The sequence below is a fragment of the Tachysurus vachellii genome, chromosome 9, assembly GCF_030014155.1.
Source record: "Tachysurus vachellii isolate PV-2020 chromosome 9, HZAU_Pvac_v1, whole genome shotgun sequence".
In the NCBI taxonomy this organism is placed as follows: Eukaryota; Metazoa; Chordata; class Actinopteri; order Siluriformes; family Bagridae; genus Tachysurus; species Tachysurus vachellii.
The window spans coordinates 12,795,014-12,819,286 of NC_083468.1; the positions used below are offsets into that span (position 1 = coordinate 12,795,014).

Consider the following 24,273-nt stretch of genomic DNA (forward strand, 5'->3'; position numbering starts at 1 on the left):
AGACATGGGCAATCAAAAACCTCTATAAAATATATGATATGATTATAAAGGGTTTGAATTAAATATAAGGAATGAGCAAGTGGACTCACCTTGGCAGACTCAATTTTGTTTGTGAAGTGAAGTCTATTTCGAGTATCTTTTGCAATATAAGTTATTCATTATATTACAGTTTATGAATTTGTGTCCATTTTAACTCTTATCCATGAATGTCCATTTTGTACATTAAGAGAAACTTAGAGAGTTTTGTACACATTAACTTTGTCAATCATAAAAAATTTAAAATGTTAAATTATTTTTTAGTAATTTTTGATGCTATAAAATGTTTTTAAATATATAATATTCAAAGATCAAGAAAATCTCTCTCACTCAGACACATACACGCACACACTTTCTTCCTTTTGACCAAAGAATCACATGCAGAAACGAACATTGACTGTCTGATTAGGTGAATGAGAGAGAGAGAGAGAGAGAGAGAGAGAGAGAGAGAGAGAGAGAGAAAACCAAAGTGTGTTTCTGTGGGGATCTGTAACCAGAGCCATTTTATGTTTGGAAAATGAAGCAACAGGACTAGAGCAGTGGCCAAGTATGTTGACTCTAGAAGAGAGCTGAGTGTAGTGAGTGGCAGTATCATCTGAAAGGGGCTGCCCTAATTAAGGTTGAATGCTGCTTTTAGACAGGTCACTGTCCACTGATCTGATCCCCTCAACTATCTCTGTATAAACTGTAACTTATGTATTCGGCTAGAAGGAACTATCGCGACTGGTTCATCCCTTTGGTCATCTGGATGATATTTGTCCCAGTCTTAGGAAATGGTTATTAAGCTGTATAATTTTGCCATTGATCAGTGCCTGTGTATGACACTGATTATAACTCTCCTTTTGAGTGTCCTAGCAAGTGGCTTTGGAACAGTGCCTAGATTCAGAAAATGTGATGTGCTCAAGCACCTATTTTTAAGCCTGCTATAAATAGGGCCCTTCTGGCACCACATGCTCAGCCATGATTGACAATTGCAGAGCTTTGGTCCAGCGAAAGCTGCCTCTAAACAACTAGAAAAACACCCGAATGGTAAGAATTTGAAAATGTTAGAATGTATTCTTTTACAGCAAAGTAAATTTACAGTGGATGTTTATCTATTCAAACATCTATAACTACACACAACCTTAAAAGTAGCTTACATGTTCTATTTATAACTTTTCCAAGTACTCTGTCTGAATAAACTAGGTTGTTCAGATTTTCTTGTTCAGTTTTATGAATCATCTGATTAATTCATCTGATTAAGTTAATTTTATCAACATTATTATGCTTAACGAAGTCTAAAATTCCATAAACTTTGTTTATGTTTTTTTCCTTTCAGCAGCTCCAGACTCAGTAGAGTGGAGTTTTGTTTTTTTTTGGAGTAGATTTTTGGATAGCAGAGACTGTTTATTTCCAAACAACAGAGCTATTCTACAGCAAGACACTGTATTCATTTGGATTATATAAACCACAGTATTTTTTTGGACAATGACATCACGGAGGCCAATGGCCAATTCATATTCAGGCAATGGGAGATATGGCAGTCAAAATGGGGATGATGTCCTTTCACCACGTTTAGATAGCCGAAGCTACCTCTCCAATGTCCGGCCTGAAAACAGGTAAGAAAGACTTTGTCTATCCAGTGTGGCAGGGCATAAACTGAATTTGTTGATGTTTAGGAGTCAAATATCATCTGATAAACATCTGATCAGATTGAGTGGTCACTCATCACAAGTGTGTACCATAATGTAATGTAATGTCTGTACACATTAAAACATAAATTCATATCTAGAAATTGATCTATGGTCTGGTTTAATCATTGCCCTGTTCCTATTTAATTATTATTTTAAGACTAAAAAAGCATAATAAATATGTTTAATAATATGATACTGCTGCTACTTTACAGATACAATACTAATACAATGCTGAAAAAGATTTATATGGACTGTGCTTTAAGAAAATGTCTCTAAGGTACATCAGCAGCAACATTTAAAATGAGCACAGGCTGATGATGTTGCAAAATAATAGCTATAGAAATTTGCCAAGATATTTAGAGATACCTATGTTTTATCAATTCTTTTGTATTCCATTTACTAAATAGGTACTCAATTCACTATAGAGATTTGGCAAGATATTTGGAGATACCTATGTTTTATCAATTCTTTTGTATGCCATTTACTAAATAGGTACTCAATTCACAGGTATTCAAACTACAAACCAGTGAGGTAAACCATGTTTTAAAACAGATTTTTTTTTTTTACTAATGGCACCTAACAAAATATAACTATTCCAGTATTACAACCCTTCTATTTCCTTAAACAAAAAGCAGACAATTTGAGATTAATGAAATGAAATGAAATGAAATGAAATGAAATGAAATTAATTTAATTTGAGATTCATATATTGTACACATGGTTGATATATTTTACTTACAAAAAATAATGGTTCTCATTTCTTACATACAATGAAAGTATTTAATAATGCAACTTCAGTTACTGAATTCACTTCTCTCTTCCCAAAGTCATAGCAATGTTAAATCACTGACAATCCCCCATATCCCATCCCCTTATCCTTTAATTTTTAACCTGTATATTTAGTCATAATTGGTTCTCGCAAAAATGCCTGTACACTGAAATCACGGATACCTTGTGAATTAAAGATGAATTTACTAGATATAGATGTTCTTTCATGTTCAGGAGTACATTTTGTACTGTCATGTCTCAACTGACAGAAGAAACTCAGCCATGTTTTGAGACTACCATTAAGTCCAAGGCGGTATCAGAGACCTGCAATGTGAAATTCACCTGTGTGGTCACAGGTAGGCAATGCTGAAATACTACTAGATGTGTATATAAACTTTGAAAATTTTAACTTGTGTAATTTTTAAAATTGAAAAATTGTAACTTTTGATCAGATAATTTGAAATGCGAACCAAAATTATTTAGATTTGAAAAAGGTTCAAATCATACTACACTTGACCCTGTGAGACCCTCTCTATGAATATGGGCATCTTGCCAGGATACAGTGTTTCTAGAAAGTATTCCTAATGATTATTTCTTTGTGTTGCAGCATAAAATTTAAGTACATTAAAATGAATATTCTTCTCCTCTTTATTATTATTATTATTATTATTATTATTATTATTATCGATTATTTTTTGCTCCTTTAAGATTGACTGTCTATAAAAAAATGTCTCAAAATTATTTCAAAAGCTAAACACAGGTTAAATTCCATTTTCTATTTAGCTTCTACTGGCATGACGTATGGAGCCTGCCAAAAATCAATATAATCACAATTTCCTTTGCATTTGCATTTCCAATGTCTGCAGGTAAACCTGTCAATCATTGTTGGGGGGTGGGATTATATTATGGAATATGTTTGTATCTGGAAGTGACGTCATTCACAATTGACTGTCGGCATGAACAGAATATGTGCAATCGCACCGTTTTTTATTTACTTTTTAACACAGTGTAATGGCAACCTATTCTGAATTTCTGTCTAAATATAGTATTCCAGCTTCTCCTAAAGACTATGCTGTGGTTATGAATGCTATTCCCTTTGGTCTAAAGATGCATCTTAAAAACACCTGCCCTCAGCCTCCTGCATAATTCTGCTGATACTAAAATTCATAATCCTTAAATTCTGCTGATACTAAAATTGGTCCCATTCGTTTCTCCCATTCCCCAATAGAAAACAATAATCACTCTATTTGGGATATTGTCACGATCCTGACTATTATTTCATTTTGGAATGGTTTTACTGATGACCTGTTGTGGAGTAAAATTTGGAAACTTCCCCAAAAATAATTAATCACTAACAAAATCTAATAAATTTCATTTAAGCTCATCTATTAGTATTATCCTTGCAATTATTATCTTGTAAACAGATTTAACTGATATTGACATATGCTGTTCTTTTTGTGGTTTCCATGATGAAACATTCTATCACTTATTTTGGGGTTCCTTTCACTCTTCTGGTCTACTACTGGTCCGATAATTCATTCTGCTTTTTCTTCTTTAATAAACGTTATCATAAGGAATATTTCTTAATTAATTTGCTACTTCTTTTGGCTAAATTTAGTATTCATAAATGTAATTTGGGGGAAATGCTATCCATTTTAAAAGCAGAAATTTAACAATATTTAAATACATTGTTATGTTCAAGTAATAAAAAATATGTAAGATTTATTCAATCTGTAAGCATTTTCACATTTTTACTTCACTTTAATTATTTATGTAATATTATGCCCTTTTTAAATGTATATATTCTTGTTCCTGTATTTAATTTTTGTTTATTCAGTATACCTCAGACTGATGTTATGATTCTTTAAAATCAATAATTAGAAAAAAAAAAACTGCTGCAAGAGGCTGCTGCAGATCTGGAAGAGACGTCTCAAAATACAGACAGAAAACCTTTCATTCAATTCACTGATTTTGGCAAAAACAAGTGATTTAATGTTGCTATTTGTTACGGTCACAAACTCACTTAACCGGTCTATAATTATATGGCTTTTCAGCAAGAGGTAATCAGCAAAGAAGGAAATGTCTTTGGCCTGTTGTGCGAGTATCATAATGTCCTCAACAACTTCACCAATCACATCCATCGTAAATAAAAATTAAAAGAGTCAAATTCATGTGTTCTGTCCTGTTCACTGACCGCGAGGCGCTCAACACGCGGTTGACTGTGAATGACGTCATACCAGGTACAAACACGCCCAATAATATAATCACCCCCCAACAATGATTGACGGGGAACGCAAATGCAAAGGGTATTGCGATTACATTTGAGTTTTGGCAGGCTCCTTACCTGATGCCAGAGGAAGTGAAATAGCACATGGGGAATTGCTATTGAAATTCAAATATGGCAGGGTCGGAACTCGAAAGACATAGGAAATTCAATTGCAGATGGACTTTGAAATTTGTATGCCAAATTTCAAATTGTGCATACGCATAAACAGAAATGAAAACGGTTTGAATTAGCGTTTGAATTATGTCACAGTTTTACATTGTGCGTACGCATAAATGGAAATGCAAACGGTTTGCATTTGCATTTGAATTCTGTCAAGTAGGAAACGCAATTGGAAATATATTTTGCAATTTCTTTTTAATATTGTCCGCAAAATCGCTCCATAATTGGATTTTATAGTGCTTCTAATACAATTATGAGCATCACTGATTTTTTCCTTCATATATTCTCTAACACTTTTCCTCTTAACAAGTTCATCTTTAAGCTTCATGGGCACTAATTTAGTCCTCATGAGATTAGGACTATTCTGTATGCAAATACAAAGGTGCATTTGAAATTAACACAGTTGTACCTTGTTTATCATATCTAGTTTGAGCACCCAATTAAATATTACTATTTCTTATTTTTTTACATTTTTTTTTTTTTTACAAGAAAGGAAATTCAATGTACTGTACATCTATAACTTTAATGGCAGTAAATATTTTCTTACATATTTGTGACACACTGTAGTAAGTAATGTTTTAATTATCATTCTGAGGTTTATTAATTTCAAAATCATTAATATAAATATGCTTTATATTTGGTTGCAATTTTGTATTTACTGTATTCTACTGCTGTACTTTAGGATAATAAACAAAATGATAAGGACTGAAGCTTAAGAAACTGCAATGTTAAAAAACACTCTGAATAACCACCTTTATCTATTATATTTCATGCTGCAAAATTAACAGACATTAAAATTAACTAACAAACAAACATTTTGTTGAAAAAGCTTCCTTCTTATTAGTTCACACTGTTTTGGTTTTATGAGATTTTAAATTGTTCAAGAGTTTACTACACTCTATTACATAAATATTAATGACACTGTAAAAAAAAACAAGAACAGCATTTGCATTTTACATTTAAGTCTTCATGAAACAACTTATTCGATTGTTTTTCTATTCATAGGATACCCAGTTCCTGAACTGACTTGGTATAAAGATGATATGGAATTAGACAGATATTGTGGTCTTCCCAAATATGAAATTTTTTGCAATGGCAAAATCCATACGCTTCATATCTACAAGTATGTTGAGCAGAACTGACTTTCTCTAATTTTCTGGTGGATGGGAATACTTACATAGCTTATTGCATATCTTATTTCAAAAATTACTAATCAAATACCTTTTCATTGTTTGATCTTAACAGTTTCATACAAGCTCGTTAATTTAACTGGATTTTGTTCAGTGGTTTCAAATAATTCCAATTCTTGGTAGATAAATGTTACTTAATGTATATATAAATAAATAGCAATTGTCAATTTCTTTTTAGCTGCACAGTGGATGATGCAGCCATCTATCAGGTCTCAGCCAGGAACAGCAAGGGTATTGTCTCTTGTTCTGGGGTGTTAGAAGTGGGCACCATGAGTGAATACAAAATCCACCAGAGGTTCTTTGCCAAACTCAAGCAGAAGGCTGAGCTAAAACGAAGAGAGTTAGAGCACAGTTACTGCCAAGAGAAAGACAACATTCACCAAGAACACCTGAGCAGAAGCCAGAATAATGTCAGGTGGTTTGATCGTCTAGTATATCAATCTGTGCAGGTTGGAGAGGATAATGAAGCAACAGGAGAGGAAATAACTGAGGAGCAGCCAGAAACTTCTAATGAGGAGTTGAATAAAATGTCAGTGAAAGTTAACAGATATCCGATGAGATCTGATAGAAGACAAGAAAATGACAGGCAGCATATGAGCTCAGATCAACAGCTTATCTATGGTTCTGAGAAGACAGACACTGGTGGTACCACTACTCTCACCAAAGAGAAAGAAAGCAGAAATAATATCACATTATCTAATGGATTTGATGAGGCGTTTACCACTCAGTCTAACCAAGTTGTAGTTGGAGGGAAGGATACACAGGAAGGAATGAGCCTGGCAAAAATTTTGTCCTTGCAAATAAAACTGTGTGAAGAACATCAAAAGACTACACTTCAGTCACAGGAGCTTACAAGTAATAAAGGCAGCACAATTCAAGAAAGGGACAGAGAGAAGAAGGTGGATCAAGAGTGGGAAAATAACTGGAAAGGAGAACAAGAAGGGTCATTGGAAAAAGATCTAGATTTTAAACAACTTGAGCCTGAACATAGACCTGCAGATGTTTCTGAAGCAAAGATGACTGCATACAAAGAACCAGAGTATCAGCATAAGTCGGCACTCAGCTCAGTGTTTCATTCCCTAAAGGATATATTCTTTGGCAAAAATAAAAAATCACCTGAGAACACAGACTTCTCTATGAAAGTAAATGACCTAAATATTGAAAAAGATATTTTGGCTGTTAATACAGAAGCATATTGCCATCTCCCACAAACACTGCCACAACGATATGACACAACATCAGGTGTTTGTGGTACCATGCCTGATCAGCTTGCACCTGTGTCAGGAGATCAGCAAAATCCCTCATTACATATAAAAAACAAAATGGAAAGTCTGAATTTGGATAATCACATTCATGGGTTTACTACAAATTATATCAAAGATATTTCCCAAGTTTCAAAGATTCATCATGAGAGTGTAGAAAAGGAAAAGGAAACTGGTCCAGAAGCACTTCAGAGGAACACCTTGTTGACAGCTCATGAGGTGAGTTTATTCCAACTATGTAAAATGTGGTAATAAAAAATGGTAATTACCTGTATTAATACATTTTAAAGTTTTACTATCCCAAAATGTTAAGCACTGTGCACCAATGACTACTAACTTAAATAAAAGGACAGGCATGTATCAAAATAGATCATGGTTTTGAAATGTTTAATTTTATTATACTGAGCTATTTATTATATAAACTATACAATAAACTATGATTGAACTGTTTTTTTTTCTACCCATCATATATAGTTCATTGTTACCTTGTTTACATGCTGTTGTTTGATGGCAAAAATGTTTGTCTTGTGATGTCTCTTATACTGGGTCATATTAAAGCAAGAATTCTGTCAATCCATAAACTAGTACCAAGCTGAAACATTTGCACTAAGACAGAAAAATTTCAAAGTTAATTTGCAGATAGATAATTTATTACTTAAAAGATGACATGCGGATTTTGTTGATATCACTATTTTGCCATAATAGACAGGCTGTGAAATGCTTGTAATTATACTAAATTATACCATAGTAACATCTGACAAAAAGATCTAACACTGAAGTAGCAGACTGTAAATATTGTTATTTGTGTCATTTGGAAAACTTTTGGCCATGGCTGTACATACATGCATTGTTTTCCCCTTTGATTTGTCTGTGTATTTGATCCCATGTGTCTCATTTATTTGGCCTGTAGTATCTATGATGAATCTTCGCAATTACCTGTACTGAGCCCTGTTTCCTAGTTCACAGACCCTCGTTTATCCATAGCCATTGCCTATTTGACTGTTCGTGTTCATGACCTCTGAATTTGTTCTTTGATTTCTGTGTTTTGGCCTGTTTATTTAATTCAATTGAGTTAAATTCATTAAATTAATATTTATCACCAACATATATCTCTAATGCGACTGTGGCAAAGAAACACTTGCTGAGATGATATGAGGAAGAAACCTCGAGAGGAACCAAGGCTCAGAAGGGAAATCATACTCAATTGGGTGACAGTTGACAGTTAATAAAGTCCTTTCAACAACAGTTTATAGTCGAGTGGAATTGTGCAACCAAGAGCTCCTGAGTAACTAATAGGTCAGGGTAATTTCTGAATTCATTATAACACTAATTTGTTCCTGCTGAGGTTTTCAAATGTTCATACTGTAGATGAAGCCCTAAGCTCAAAGCTGACCAATGCAATGGCAGCTCAAAGACATTGTGACAGTCTCTAAGTTGGGCTGTCCATAGAAATCTATCCCCAGCAGAGAGCACCACCAAGGGCCAAGACTCTAACCAGGGGTAAGGCGTTATGATGGATTTGGTAGGTCCGGAAAGAAGAACAAGTCAGAATAGTGGGAGCTCGGGAGTCACATGTATAGCTCAACAGAGAGAAAGAAAAAGTAAGAAAGGGAGATTATGTAGATTATGTAGATTATAAAGTAGATTATGTGCAAAGTGCAGACAGGGACTCCGTCAAGACTAGCTTTGACAGCATAACTAAAATGAAATGCTTCCTGGGACATAAAGCGTCCAACTACTCCATAGTCATCAAACTTGAGTGCCCTGTGAAGGTGGCAAGATGACAGCATCCAAACATCCCAGTTCAACAAACACTCTATGCCCATGAACCCTCCAGATCTGCTATTTTACCTAAGAAAAAATATATATAATAAAGCTGGGCTACACAAATTGTTTTCAGCCTGGAATTTAACCCCCCGAGCAGTCCAGGGGTCTCATTTATAAAACTGTGCGTAGTATCCCTACTAAAAGTTTACGTACGCCCAAAAGCCAAAAATGGCGTACGCCAAAAAAATTCCGATCTATAAAACCGTGCCTACGCACTCCTCTAAGCAATGTTCCCTTTATAAATCACAGATCACCCACAGATGTGCGTACGTGAACCAGCCTCAAATCCCGCCCTGTACACGCTCATTTTTAACCATAAATAGTCAATGCAAATCACTGCGTGGGCACGAGAGTGGACCTCGTTATAATGAGTTTCCTCTGCGCTCTGCGTGTTTAAAAATGGGGATTAGGAGCCAGCGTCTCAGGGGGTAGCCACTGTCGCCTGCAGGTTATAATTATATTAAAATATACAAAATTGTTACAGTTTCTACTTTTTAATATTGTTAAACTCACCAAGAAGCCAGCCATCACGTACTGCACCTGCATTTAGTCTGTTCCGTACACTGTTATGTGTCAAGATAAAGGAATCATGTGTTGAACCAGGCCAGCGTGCCACAATGTTTGTGAGGGTCATGTTGGAGTCACATAGGATTTGCACATTAATACAATGCACATGCTTTCTATTAACATAAGCAAATTCATTTTCAGATGGTGCCCTTATAGCAACATGAGTGCAGTCAATTGCGCCGGTTACATTTGGGAAACCAGACATTGCTGCAAATTACATTTTAATTTCGGCCTGTTCTCGCACAGTGTAGGGGAACCTGATGTATCGACTATCCATATTAAGTATACCATTCAAAATGACAGATATTATGGCAATCAGGGACGGCTGTGATATACCAGACCTATAGGGTGAGATGATAGATTCCAATAGAATTATTTCATACAAAAGGTTGAGGATTACTTATAGTTTTTTTGTATATAAATAATTTACCTGTCTGCCAATTCCCGCTGGAAACAGCCGGTTGCCAAGAACCCCAGAGTGGTGAGGACTTGTATTTGGACTGGGATGGCATGGTTCCGGCGTGTTGCCCTGTCTAATACTGGACACAATTCAGCACATAGATCCAAGAGCACAGCTCTAGGGAATCTAAATCGGCTTATTATCCAGTCATCATAATGGGCCAGGAAATCATCATGGTCCCTGAAAACTTGTTCTCTCCTTATTCTGCCATTGGCGTAATCCTCCAACAGTGCCAGCAGTGCCATCATGAAGCATTACATACCTGGGTCACCGGAGGTTTTATATGTTTCTAGCAATTAGACTGATCGTTAACACCTTGACAATATCACAGAATTAATTTGTGGGTGAAAATTTAAGACGAAAATGTTATAGTGAACACATACTTCTTCATGACGATTTTGTAATGAACACCGTAATAGTTAGGACTGATGATGAGTAGCGATTGTGCTTCATGACTGTATTTGCAGACTTTGACATTTAATGATATATGTACATTAAGGAAAATATTTAGTTTTTACACTGTGCTCTGCAGTTCTCTAATAAAAGGGTATTTCATGCTATTCTGTATCACATGTAGTCGCGCCATCTCCTCCTGCGCTCCCGTTGTGGACAATGTCACTGTAAGGCAGCGCTGATTATTCATTCATTCATTCATCTTCTACCACTTATCCGAACTACTCGGGTCACAGGGAGCCTGTGCCTATCCTCAGGCATCAAGGCAGGATACACCCTAGACGGAGTAGCGCTGATTATTATTATTATTTTATTTTTAATACATTTTGAATTACGTTTGGATTTTACTAGATGTATATAGCCTAAAACAAATAACACTTGGATTTAATCTTCATGATAATGTGATATAACGTATGAAATGGAGTGAAAATTAAATGTCATTAATTCTTATAATCGTTCTTCTCACATGTATTATCTACAATCTAACTTCAGTTCATGACCTCACCATCTGTGTCACCAATTCCCTTTGTCTCCAGAATGTGCGTACGCACGTCTTAAGCACCTTTGCTTAAAGGTGCGCACATCTTCCCGTCGTTTGTTTTTTATAGATCACAACCTTTGCGTGAAAATTGGCGTACGCACGTTTCCAGCCCCGTTTTGTGCGTACGCACGCTTTATAAATGAGACCCCAGAACTGTTCCATAAATGCGGGTCTCTGTAAGAAAAAGCTCTTTCCCCTGCTGTAGTCAGTTCAATGCTGTAGTGTAGCTCCCATTCAGTGCTTTATAGGCAAGTAATAGTATTTTATAATTCAATTTGACGACGACTCAATGCAGTGTGGACAAGATAGGAGTGATATTGTCTGGATCTAGTATGAACTCTAGCTCCTGCATTCTGGACTTACTGGAGCTTGTTTAGTCTCCTACTGGAACACCCAGACAGTGAAACATTATAATAGTCTAATGTAGCTTTAACAAAAGCATGAACTAGTGTTTCTGCATCATGTAGTGACATCATATTTCTTATTTTTGAAAAGACAGGTGCGGTGACATGACTAGAATCAAAATATAATGCACATGGAATGCGATAAAAAAAAAAAAGCAGGGAAGTGCTGTTCCAAACATGAACATTGGTGTAAATGTATTTAGCCTAGGTGTACAGTATATAAACCTTTGGCCTCAATTGCATCTGTTTGGGCATTGCCCCTATTACTGAAGGACTCATTAGGAGAAATAAATTGAGAGCAGCTGGTTTGTTCCAATGAACTCAGCAGTTTCAAAGGACGTGGGTAGTCAAGACAGAGATACAATATTTTGAGAATCAGCCAGTGACAACCATAATCACAGATTTAGCTTAGTTAGTCTCAAAGAGATTTGTGGTAGTGTGGTACCAAGGTTGCTGTGCTGTGGGTAGCTGCATGACTTTATCCTATTGTCACTGTACTTTTTCTTTGGCACAAGTAGTGCCAAGACAAGATAAATCTATGGATGTTGGTTATCATGTAAGGCCACCATTACTTACCTTCAAAAGGTGACTTGTTCTTTGTGTTCCATAATGCTTTGTGCCTGAATTTGTGTGTGCCCTTGTGATGAGCTTGCTTCTAAAGATGGACTGGCATAAAGTTTTTATCTGGTAGGCAAGAAGGGAGTTGTAAGCAGATGATTATATGGTATGAAGCAGTGATTGATGTAACAATTGGTGGTTCTAAAGGCCTGTAGGTTTCCTGGTGGAAGTTGTAGTGGTAGTGGACCAGAGTTTTTTTCATGAGAAGGTCACTGTGTGTGAGAGAGAGAGATTGAGAACAAGTGTGCATCATTAAAACTTATGTGAGTGTGAATGTGTCTTTGGAATGTGTTGTGCATGGGATTGTTATCCATAGTGATCAGTTGGTGCATGTTGGTCATTGTGAGCTAATGGGCTGTTTGTCATTTAACAAGTGCACATGATTCTTGTTTTGTATTGGTGCAAACTTTCCATGAAATATTTCAGTCATTACTTTGGGTTATTTTGTTTTGTTCACCTGGGCAATTAAAATATCCAGATACTGTATAGCAAAAATTGGCATATTTACTAGGCAGTGTGACAGTTTTCACAGAGAGAATCCGTGTTTGTGTAGGGTATCAAAATGGTGCACAGCAAAGAACACATGAAAAAAGTTAAAAAAGCTGTAGATTAAAAAAAACAGTGTGTTTTTTCATTTACTTATTAATTTGTATAGCTGTTTTGTATTCGCTTCATTATGCATGCATATGTATATGACTGCACATGGTCCCAGTCTATTATAATAATTTGTTTTCCGGTTCAGATATAAATTTATATTATATTAATTTTATACTTAAAAGCAGATGTTGAAGCAGTGAAATACACATCCCTACTCTAAAAGTTTTCCAAGCAATTTTATTACCTTTCCAAATATGTAAAAGGCTCTGAATGTAGCTAAGAGATGCTTGTGTCGATATATATAAATGTTTTGATAATTAAGTAAATTAATTTGTAATAATATATTTCCACATTTTAATAACCACCTATCAAGATTCAGAACATTTTATCTTAAACATATTATAAAATGCTGATCATGTCTTCTAACAGATAACACAACAGGAAAAAAGGTGACCTTTTATATTTCAAGTATGTTCCACATAAAACATCAATATATAGTACTGTGAAGGTTTTAGGCAGCTATGAAGAAATGCTGTAAACTAAGCATGTTTTCAAAAAATATATATTTTCTTCATTTTCATCAATTTACAAAATACATATTAATATTACAAAAGATTTATGCTGTATTGGGTAGACCAGGCACTGGAAAATCTGGGGCACATTATGTTCAATTATCTTTGTAAATATGTTCTTATCTAACCAAAATAGTTAAAGGATTAGCTCAGTTAGGGTTTTAGTCCATCACATGATGCTTCTCCCCTCCTGCTTTCAATACTAGATATAAAGGAGAGTTTATTTTTATAATATAATTTTTCATTTAAATTTAAATCCTAAAGATGGGAAAAGTATTTGAAAAGTACTTACTGCAACTGCATATATGCAATTGTTTGCCTAAAGTGCACATTAATGTTAACATATACAGTATAGTACTATTTGTTGAGAACAGTGTTAGGCCATATTTGATAAATTTACTTGTAAACACTATTTCCACTACTTTATACAATTTATTAATAATTATGCATTTTAATGTAAAAGATTATATTATAATATTTCACACTATTTTTCATGATAAAGATTTGGATCTGTTACTGAAATGTTACTGAAAAGTGCTTCATACAACTGCACATATGCATTAGAAAGACAACTTTCCCTAAGCTTCAAGTGCATTGAAACTCAAGTAGTTTACTGCCTAAAGCACACTGCTGTTAGCAAATATAAGTCTTTAAAGAACACAGTGTGTTAGGGCATATTTGATGGAAAAATACTTTGGAAACAACTCTAGCTGTTCTCCATTAAAATGAATAGTTAAAGAATGATGGAAACTGCAAGTGCTTCTCAAGGCTTCTCATCCTTGATATTTTGAGAATGTAGCTGAAAGTAAGAAGTGATATTTATATTTTCATTTTGGAAATAATTTTTTGGTCTCGGTAAGTAAACATTCTGTGGTACATCTATTCTTGGTGTTTGTCCATTAATAAAATTTATTATATATCATTAACAATAATCAAATATATAAAACAAGAGTATTGTACATTGCATACTCCTTATAAATCAGATAACTGCATTACAATATTCCATCCTAATGACTACAAATTCTTTTTGTAAATTTACAAATTTACAAAATAATTTCTTGAATAAATGTAAATTAATTGCACAGCTTATGAATGGTGGCACCAGTTGTCAATTTAAGATTGCATTTAAAGATTTTACATTAAAGATGCAGAGTATCAACTTAAAGTTATACTAAAGTTATACTAAAGTTTGTTTTTTAACTTATTATTGACTTCTTCCTTTTCTTACTTCTTAGTTCTCACAGAGGTTTTTATAGACATTTTGCTAAACCTATTATTAACCTTTTATATTTAACTTTATCTATTTGTTCTCAGTAAAAAAATTTGAAGTTAAGTTAATTCACAGATTTATTTTGATTAATGCCATAGTCTCTAAACACATTTGAAAGAAATGCCTTCTAAATTTTCATGTAGAACTTTGGTTGGCTGTATTACATTTATTGGGCCACCAAGAGCCAAAATTGAAAACCTCTGGTTTAGAGTACATTTGAGGGTTTGAAGTTGCTATGACCAACTCTGTCTTTATTCCACAAGGCTTCAGATGACCATACAGATCCCAATAATGATGTACCTAACATGGATCAAGAAATGCAAGCTGTAAAGCAAGAAGATTATGCAGTATTCAGTCTGATGTCAACAGCCTCTATGCCACAGCCAAGCAGGTCAAACCAAGTCAGCCGAGCAACTCTCTTGGTGCCCAAAAATTGTGTGCAAAAGGACGGTATTAGTGAGGATAAGAAAAAAGCAGAATGTCACCACATCACAGAAACTAACAAGATGGATGTGGCAATAGCAGAATCAGCATATTTCAGAAATAAGTCTGAGGCAGACACTGCTGACGAGAGGGAAAAATGCAGTGCCATTTCTCAAGATAAATCAACCCTAGTACTTGACACGAATCATGGAGAATCAGATATGATGGAGAGCATGATTACAAAAAATAAAAGTTCTATTCTGTTTCTTAATAGTTTTATGGAAAATGTTCAAGAGTTTACATCAAACAAGGTTAGTCATGATAATCTCAAGTTAGAATCAGTAAGCAGCATTGCACAGAATGATAATAACACTGAAGCAATAAAGGTTGATAGTATTGAAAGACTGAAGAAGAAGCAAGATAAAAGTAAAGGAAAAATGATGAGTAATGAAAACAAGCAGAGAGTTGATAGCAAAGGTCTGATCTCTGAGCAAGGTACAGGAATTTCTCATTTTCAAAAGCAACCAGAATTGGAGGGTCTAAAGATTCATTTAAATTTAAAAGTAGAAAAAACAAAGATAGATTCAAAAGTACTACCAGAAAAGCACACAGTTGAGTCTAGGGAACAATTTGTTGTTTCTCCTATTGTAATTCTTCCTGACACACGAGAAACAGTCATCAAAAATGTGGCAAAGATGAGAGCTATGCCATTTACACCAGAAATCAAGGTTACGGTCCCAGAAAAAGTCAGACAAGAGGAGCCATTCAGTGTCCCTAGAATAGATGTTCTGTTATCAGAACATGAGAGAGTTAGCCATCCAGTAGTTCATGACATTACATTTATGCATAGAGATAATGAACCTTTTTATGAGGAGACAATGGGTACTGCCTTAGTAGCTCCAAAAAAAAATACCAGAGATGACAGAGTGGAGTTATTTGCAGAACCTGTAGATGTTATGCCTCCTCAGCATGAAAAGAATGCTGACTGGTTTCAATCAGATCAGAAAACCACAGGGGTTAAAACAGAATATGTAGAGACTCAAATTGGGGATTGTGAAAAACCATCTGTCAGTAATGAGTTGAGCAGAGAAAATGACAGCAATAGTATCCCTATAATCAGCATAGCATGTGCCGATGATATTAAACCCATTCAAGAGCAGGAGAAAAAATATGGAAAACCTGTCTTTCAAGATACAGTTAATCAAGACATTGCAGCCCTTAACATTCAAACCCATTCATCCTCATTTAACCCCAAAACACATGTAGAAAGCAGTACAGAAAACATTAAAAAAAAGGAAATAGTACTAGAGTCTTTGACTATCATTAGTGAGGCTGTGGGTGATTTTGAAAGTGTATCTAGTTATAACAAAAATCAAATAGTTGAGAAAGCTGCATTGCAAAAACATGCAACTGAGAGAAGAAACTTGTTGGAGACTCAACTGAGCTCTGATGTCTCCTCAGCATTACCACCAATTCAAAATACCACTGCTTGTACCACTGATGTATGTCCAGAAAAAGAAGCAAAAGTAGAAGTAGATACTGATAGGTGTCAAAGAGATAAACCTGCTATGGAAAAACTTGGCCTGACAACCCCTGTTGGACCAACACTTCCCCCACTTAGCCCAGCTAGTTTGCGTAAGCTTATGGCAAAGAATAACCCAAACTTGGAAAGCCAGGGTTCTACTGTGACCCTATTAGTTGATGGAAGTGAGAAGAAAGGCGATGATAGTGGAGGCAGCACACCCACATCCACTCTATCCTGTGAGAGCAGCCCCAAGATGAAACGACGAGACAGTCTTACTCTTATCCCCTCTGCTACCCCAGAGGAACTGGCATCTGGGGCTCGCAGAAAAATTTACTTAGCCAAAACAAAATCTGAAGATGATGGCCCAGACATCCTAAACAAGAGAGACAGCCCATACATGTCACCCAGCCAGGCACGCAGGGCTGCTTTTTTGCAACTTCAGAGTGGGCAACAAGCACAGCACATGGAAAAACGTTCACCTATGTTAGGTCGCCGAAAAACCATGGTGGAGGTGCAAAAACCAAAGGAGGAGCATTCAGAGGAGACTAATTTGTCAAACACACAGAGCAAACCAACACAAAAGGCAATGCTAGACCCCTACAAAGGTAATAATTTAACTTTTTAACAAACATAAAACATTACAATTGTTTGGGGGGTAAGGGTTGCAATATAGTAAAAATAAGTTCTTAAAAAAAATCTCTTGTATTTCAGCTATATAATCAGAATTTAGTTTTAGTGGCTAGCTTCCCCCAGAGTATATATCCTTGTTCTTGATCAGGCATTTGTCATTATCATTGGGTCAAATTTACATTTCACATTTTGTTTTTATTTTTTTCTTACACTTTTACTCTACTTTCATACAACTGTAAAATATCTGCTATATAGAGAATGGCCTGTGATATCAAGGAACAAAGAATGCTGGCTAGGAAATTGATATTTATTTAATGGAATACAACAATGTAACCAAATTCAGGGATTTTATCAAATTTAAATAATAATATTTAATATATTGTTATATTAATTTATATCAGAGTGCACAGATTCAACAGTAATGGCTGCCTTCAGAGTGAGCTGTTGAATTCTTGGTGGCAAGTCAACTGTGATGGGGCTACCTGCAGAGGTAGTCGTTGAATATTAAGCAGTGTATGCAATCAAAATTCACTTCCTCATTTATGTACATTTAAGCTCACTTATTGTGAGTAATGCATAGTATTTTCAGTACTCTGCATACCAAGCCTTAACTTTTTATCGACCCTATTCTCCCAGTTTCTTGTTTTAAGTTTAAGGTTTTTGTTCTGGATTTGTTTGCATCAGTAAATGTTTTTGTGTGTTGCTTCTTGTTTCTCATCCTGGATTGTTTGCTGGTTCTAAATAAACTATGAATATTTATTCTAATCTGCCTACAACTGCAGAACCATTACAGAATACTTTGCCTAAAACGAATCTAGCGTGAATTACGCAGCTACAGGCCACCATTATGCATCAAGGTGAAATGCTCAAGACCTATTATGAACAACTTACAATGCTGCACACTCTCGTACAGTTTATCTAAGGCCTCCCATCATCCAGGTCAGATCTGGTAAAACTGGCATTTTGTGGCAGCGCATAATTTATTTTTCACACCAATCTGAGACCTACAATGTGGGCATTATTTATGTCTCTGTGTATGGATAAGGCCTTAGAGTGAGCATCAGCTGTCTGGGAGAGTGATCCACAAATTTGGAACTCTTTCAGGTATTTTTCACAGCAAATTCATGGTGTGTTTCAGTATACAGCTGGGCAAAAGATGTCAGTGCAGCTGTTGCAGATTTGTATGCTCACCACTTAAAGCATGTGGAATGAAGCTGCACTGAATGGTGTTTTTTGTGAAGGATTAAACACTAAACTTCAAGCAGAGCTTACCTGCAAGGATAATTAATTAATTAATCCGGCCATTAAGCTTGACAACCTTGTATGTAACCAGCCTTCTTCCTGCTAAGGGCAGGGTTGGCAAGACCTCCAGTTCTGCCACTCACAGCAATGAAAAGCCCATGAAGTTGGGCTTGGTGAGAGTTTCTTCAGAAGAGTGCATGCTACACCACCAGCTGTGCTTCTGCTGTCATCAACCTTGACTGACCCTGTCTAAACAAGAGGGAGACTAGAAGGTGACCCTGCTTCTTTCTTCTCACCAGCAATAATAATTATATCGACAGACAACCAACTCATAGGTGATGACTTGACTCAGGCCATGGATTCAAAAGAGGCAGTGACCTCAGACTTCATCCATCCTATCACCTCTCCAGCCATGGCATGCTTCTTCTTTGTTAATAAGAAGTATGGGGTCATATCATTTTGTATTGACTACCAAGGGCTCAATGCCATCAACCTTGAACAATTACCTGAATTTTTACCAAGTTTGACCTGAGAAAGTGCCTAGTGTCTCATTTGAAATAGGGACACGGATGAATAGAAACTGCCTTCATCAGTCGAGAAAATTTTGAGATTTCCAGTTTCTGTCGTCGGTACATCCATGACAACAGCGCCAAAGTGGTGTCTCTGACCTTACTGTTAAAGGGCCCAAAAGGATTTGCTGGAATGGGATAGCTCAATCAGCCTTTGACAGACTAAAAAACAGATTTACCACACTTCCCATTCTGAAACACCCTGACCCTGACTCGCCATTCATTGTAGAGGTTGACAGCAATTCTCCAGACCCTGAGCCTATCCTGCCTCCCTGAATGATCCTTGCTTAATGGAAGAAATTCAAAGAGTCACCATTAGCCAAATGTCTGCTGACAAGCAATTGGTCACACAATCCCACCAAAAAGAACTGTGCAGTGAGTGCATAACTCCTTGGGCATCCAGGGATTCAGCGGACCATGGCTTTTGTGCAGAATGCCTTTTGGATTCCACTCTTAGCTTAGATTTAAGGGATTTTGTAAATTTATGTCAGGTCTGTGCACAATATAAGATGCCTGGACAAGTATCTCTCAATAAATACAGTAATACATGTCTGGATCACTAGGTTACAGACTTAGGATACATCAACCTAAATCTGTTTTCCATTTTTTTTTTGTTTAAGAAAACGTAGGTCTTCACCTGTCATTTGAAAAACCCATTAACTGTTTGAACATCTGGGGACATCATGGGTAGCTGCCAGGGACATCCTTGAAACCTCCCTAATGGCAGAGTTCCATTATTTGTTGTTTCTCATCCATTATTATTTGCTTGAAAATAAACTACAGCATTTGGATTCTCATGTGCCTCCAACTGTGGAATCATTACAACAACCTACACTTTTTTCTTATCTTTGTCAGGACTCTCTACCCGAATATTAGTGGGGCATTCTGGCAGTGTTTTGGAAGCACATGTGTTGCTCATCTTTACTCAACTGTTCCTAATCATCTTAATTACCATGCCTATTTATTCCCTCTGTGTTGCAAATGGTTTCACAGAGTCCTCTTCTTTTCATTCTTGTTGTTGCTTTATGCACTCTGTTTCTTAGTTGGTATTTTCAGTGTTCGTTTGGCCGTATAATGTTCCTAGTTCTCGTGTTTTTTCCCTGTCAATGTCTCACGTCTTTTTAATAAACCGTGTTTATTTGGTTATCCCTGCATCTGGTTTTATCCTTGCTGTGGCCACTGCCATCCCTGACAGAAAAACTCCACCATTTGCAGCCCCAGCAGGATAACACCAATCTCAGGACGTTGCAAGGTGCTACTGCTTGGCTGTGGATGACTGTCGGCTCATGGCCCGGTGGTTGACGTTGCCCTTGCCGTTGTATTCCGCACTTCGCAAACTGTTTTTTTTTAATTGAAGAAACAACTTAACAAATTAAAGAACAATAAAAATGAATAAAATAAATATACCTACTTACATTTAAACAGGTGGAAATTTTAACGGGATATCATTAGCATTATAAACTAGGTGGAAAATATAAGTTATAATCTGGCTACTGATAAAACAAAAAAGAACCATTTATTAATTTGCTTGTTGACCTTTACAGTTTATAAAATAAAAACATTGTTTATTTCAGTAGCAGTCCATGACTTGAGTCTAATGTGAGTTACTTCAATCAAAACATACTTAAGTAAAAGTAAAATTACAAATTTTAAAACATATTTTACAAAATAGAAGTAGACAAAAAACTACTCAATTACAGTAACGTGACTAAATTTAATTTGTTATTTTCCACCTCTGTTAATTACCATGCTTAATTATTTCCTCAGTGTTGCATTTGGCTTTTAAGAAAAGAGTCTTTTCTTTATCAGTGTTGTTTTATGAAATATTTAGTTACTATTTTCAGTGTTTGTTTGCTGTACTATGTTCCTAGTTCTCGTGATTCTTCCCTGTGTATGACTCACGTTTTTGTCTATAAACCGTGTTTGTTTTGTTATCACTGCTTTTGGGTATGGTTTTATCCTCGCTGTGGCAACTGCGCTCCTGAAAATCTTATTCATTTCAAATGACAGGCTATGAGGGAAAGGCTGTCATTCTTTATTTTCTTTGTATAACTGCAAAATTAGTTGTCTGTTAATCCTTACTTATATATCTCATTACTACTAATGCTGACTAGATTGTCTAGATTGACTGATTTAGAATGGACAGAGGTTATAAAATCTTTAAAACGATAAAATGTTTATCTTCAACCAATTTTTTCTCCCTTCAGCTCCTCAGGTAATCCGCAAGATCAGGGGAGAACCCTTTTTAGATGCCTTGCACCACTTAAAGTTGTGGTGTCAATTCTTTAATATACTCAGTGACTCCACAATCAAGTGGTTCAAAGATGATATAGAGATTGCAGAAATTAAAAGAAGGTAACTTTAATCATATGTAATCACATCCTGTCTCCAAGTGAGACTGTAGATTGCATATAAAAGAATAATATTAATTTTAGTTTAAAGAGATAAGATACCATTGAATGCAATACAAATTGTATGCTCATGAATACCATATGGGCTGTAAATTTGTCCCTTAATTGTTTTATATGACATGAGATTTTACCTGTCTTAGTGCTGGAGATGAAAGTCAAGTGGCACTAGCCATTGTTCAAGCATCAAACAGAGACTGTGGAGTATATGGCTGCACAATCAAGAATGACTATGGCACTGACACAACTGACTACGTACTCAGCTCAGACAGTAAAGTAGCATTTTACATTTAATTAATCAGTGAAAAGATCTGATGTAATAATGAAAAGTATTGAAAATTTAAGCATAAATCCTAAATTTGTACTTATTCTTTGGCAGTACTGGCTGAGTTCTTCATACAAGATGATTCAGAAGGTATGGGTATTTTTAAGAAGATGTTTTACAATTTGGCATATGACAATTTATTGTTTTAGGAGTATAGATCCTCTACATGTCTTGATATGCATTCTCTTCAGTGGGAGAGGAGATTGAGATGACACCCTTGCTGTTCAACAAAGGCCTGGTGGACCCCGGCTACTGGGGTAACAAGCTATTTGGTCGCATTATGATGGAAGAACTGCACATTGGGGAAGGAATTGCACACAAAATCAGCAGAGCCAAGGTCATCTACGGTCTGGATCCTATCTTTGATTCAGGAACCACCTGCATTGTCAAAGTCAGAAACCAAATTGTGTATGGGACCAAAGAGGAAAACTGCTTAGCTGAGATCAATTTAGAGATCACCAAACAGGTGTGATTTCATAGATTTCACTGAATGCATAACCAAGAGTAAATAGCAGTTATGTGACAATTATGGGAAGTACTATTCTTATTCATTAAAATTAATTATTAATTTTACATTGTTTATAAATGAATGCAGTTATAATCCATTTTCACCCCATATTTTATGAACCGTTTTATTTTGCACACTCTGTCTGTATTATTGATTCAATACAAAAACATTTTAGATTTCCTAATAGTACTTTTCAGACAAAATTGTACTTTTCAAGAAAGTAAATTATTTCAAAATACATGTTTCAAAAACATTAAGCACACATACACACACACACAGTTAGGATTTTTCATTCCTAATTCATTAACATTAATTACATTTATTAAACAATTTACAGTGTTTACAAATTAATGCAATTATAAGCCATATTTTGTTGTTTTTTTTTTTTCTTTCATTGTTATTATATTTGGAGTACTGAAGAAAGGTTTAGAAGGATATTTTGTCTATTTCTTTTTCCATAGGAATGTAAAATCCATAACACAGTCCGGGAATACTGCAAAATCTTTGCTGCTGAAACAAGAGTGATTGATAAATTTGGTTTCGCACTAGAGTAAGTCTCTCTCTTTCTCTAATTCAATTTAATTGTATAGCACTTTTAACAATTTCCCATTGTCTCAAAGTGAATCAGTGCAAAAACATTTTAGATTTTCAAATATTATTTTTCACACAAAGATGAAATTTTACAAAAATTGATATAAAGAAAGTAAAATATTACAAAATACACAATGTTTTAAAAATCATGAAGCACACACATATACACATGCAGCTACACACACACAAAATATATGAAAATATGTTTAAGAATTAAGATTATGTTGCACATGATATCATATTGCACATATATATGATATGATATAATGTGATATTGTACATGGTATGATATTAATGTACATATTGTATTGTGTGCACATAGTAATACAGTGATAAGGTCAGTGTTAATTGTGTCAGCTCAGGTCTTTACATAAAGTCTAGGAGTTATAGAGATTGATGGTCAATGGTAGGAATGACAGTTTCTTTCTACAGTGCATCAGTGTTTTTGGTCTATTCGAGCTTGTTGTCTATTTAAATTGTTCAATTCAATTTATTTGTATAGTGATTTTAACAATTCACATTGTCTCAAAGCATAAACAAACAAACAAACAAACAAATAAATAAATAAATTTATTTACAGTTTACCATTAATTTACTATATGTATATCTCTAACATCTATCCCAACTGAGCAAGCTGGAGACAACTGGTGGGTAAAAACTCCCTGAGATGATATAAAAAAAGAAACTCTCAAAGGGAAACCCATCCTCATTTGGGTGACACTGTACAGTAAATAATGTAAATGTAAATATTGTTCTTCCTACAACAGTTTGTAGTTGAATAAACTAATTGGTCAGCAGGAGTTCACCACAGACCCAACACTATTTTTTACCTGCTGAAGTCTTCAAAAGATCACTGATAAAGACCCAAGCATAAAGCTGGCTGAATGCAACAATAGTTCAAAGAAGGCATAGCAGACTCTGGGTGGCCCCATCTATGGGTCACTGGCTGTCCATGCAGATCAATCCCCAGCAGAGTGCACACTGGGTGACAAGACTCCAACCAGGGGTATGGCATCAGGATTAATGAAGTAGGTCCAGAAGAAGAGGTGATAAACTGATTATGATCAGTCAAATACTGCAAGTCCTGAGTCAGGAAAGGGCTGTACGTTTAACACCAACAACATGTTCTAGCCTATCAAGTAGCCTCCTTGACCTTTCAGCAGCGTTTGATACGGTCAACCATAAGACTCTCTTAGCCACCCTCAGGAGTCTTGGGATTTGCGGATCAGCTTGGGAATGGTTCGCTTCCTACCTGGAAGGACGCTCATATCAGGTAACATGGAGGGGAGTGACATCTGCTCCACGCAGACTCTCCACTGGCGTCCCACAAGGCTCAGTACTTGGTCCTCTTCTTTTCTCCCTGTATAC

General features: G+C 35.6%; 1 protein-coding gene across 4 annotated transcripts in view; it reads left to right on the forward strand.

Annotated features, from left to right (window-relative positions):
* The first annotated feature begins 976 nt into the window (after nucleotides 1–976).
* The window catches only part of alpk3a (alpha-kinase 3a), a 31,909-nt gene continuing 8,612 nt past the window's right edge, over nucleotides 977–24,273 (forward strand). The window contains exons 1-12 of one of the 4 annotated variants that reach the window (XM_060877713.1): nucleotides 977–1,065; nucleotides 1,355–1,634; nucleotides 2,217–2,240; nucleotides 2,712–2,833; nucleotides 5,929–6,046; nucleotides 6,292–7,594; nucleotides 14,948–17,237; nucleotides 21,281–21,428; nucleotides 21,625–21,752; nucleotides 21,861–21,896; nucleotides 21,998–22,272; nucleotides 22,776–22,864. In XM_060877713.1, the coding sequence (XP_060733696.1) occupies nucleotides 1,504–1,634; nucleotides 2,217–2,240; nucleotides 2,712–2,833; nucleotides 5,929–6,046; nucleotides 6,292–7,594; nucleotides 14,948–17,237; nucleotides 21,281–21,428; nucleotides 21,625–21,752; nucleotides 21,861–21,896; nucleotides 21,998–22,272; nucleotides 22,776–22,864 (4,664 nt within the window). In that variant the 5' untranslated portion in view covers nucleotides 977–1,065; nucleotides 1,355–1,503. Of the gene's footprint in view, nucleotides 1,066–1,354; nucleotides 1,635–2,216; nucleotides 2,241–2,711; nucleotides 2,834–5,928; nucleotides 6,047–6,291; nucleotides 7,595–14,947; nucleotides 17,238–21,280; nucleotides 21,429–21,624; nucleotides 21,753–21,860; nucleotides 21,897–21,997; nucleotides 22,273–22,775; nucleotides 22,865–24,273 lie in introns of those variants that run through there. The other 3 variants (XM_060877714.1, XM_060877715.1, XM_060877716.1) reach the window with 3 other exon arrangements.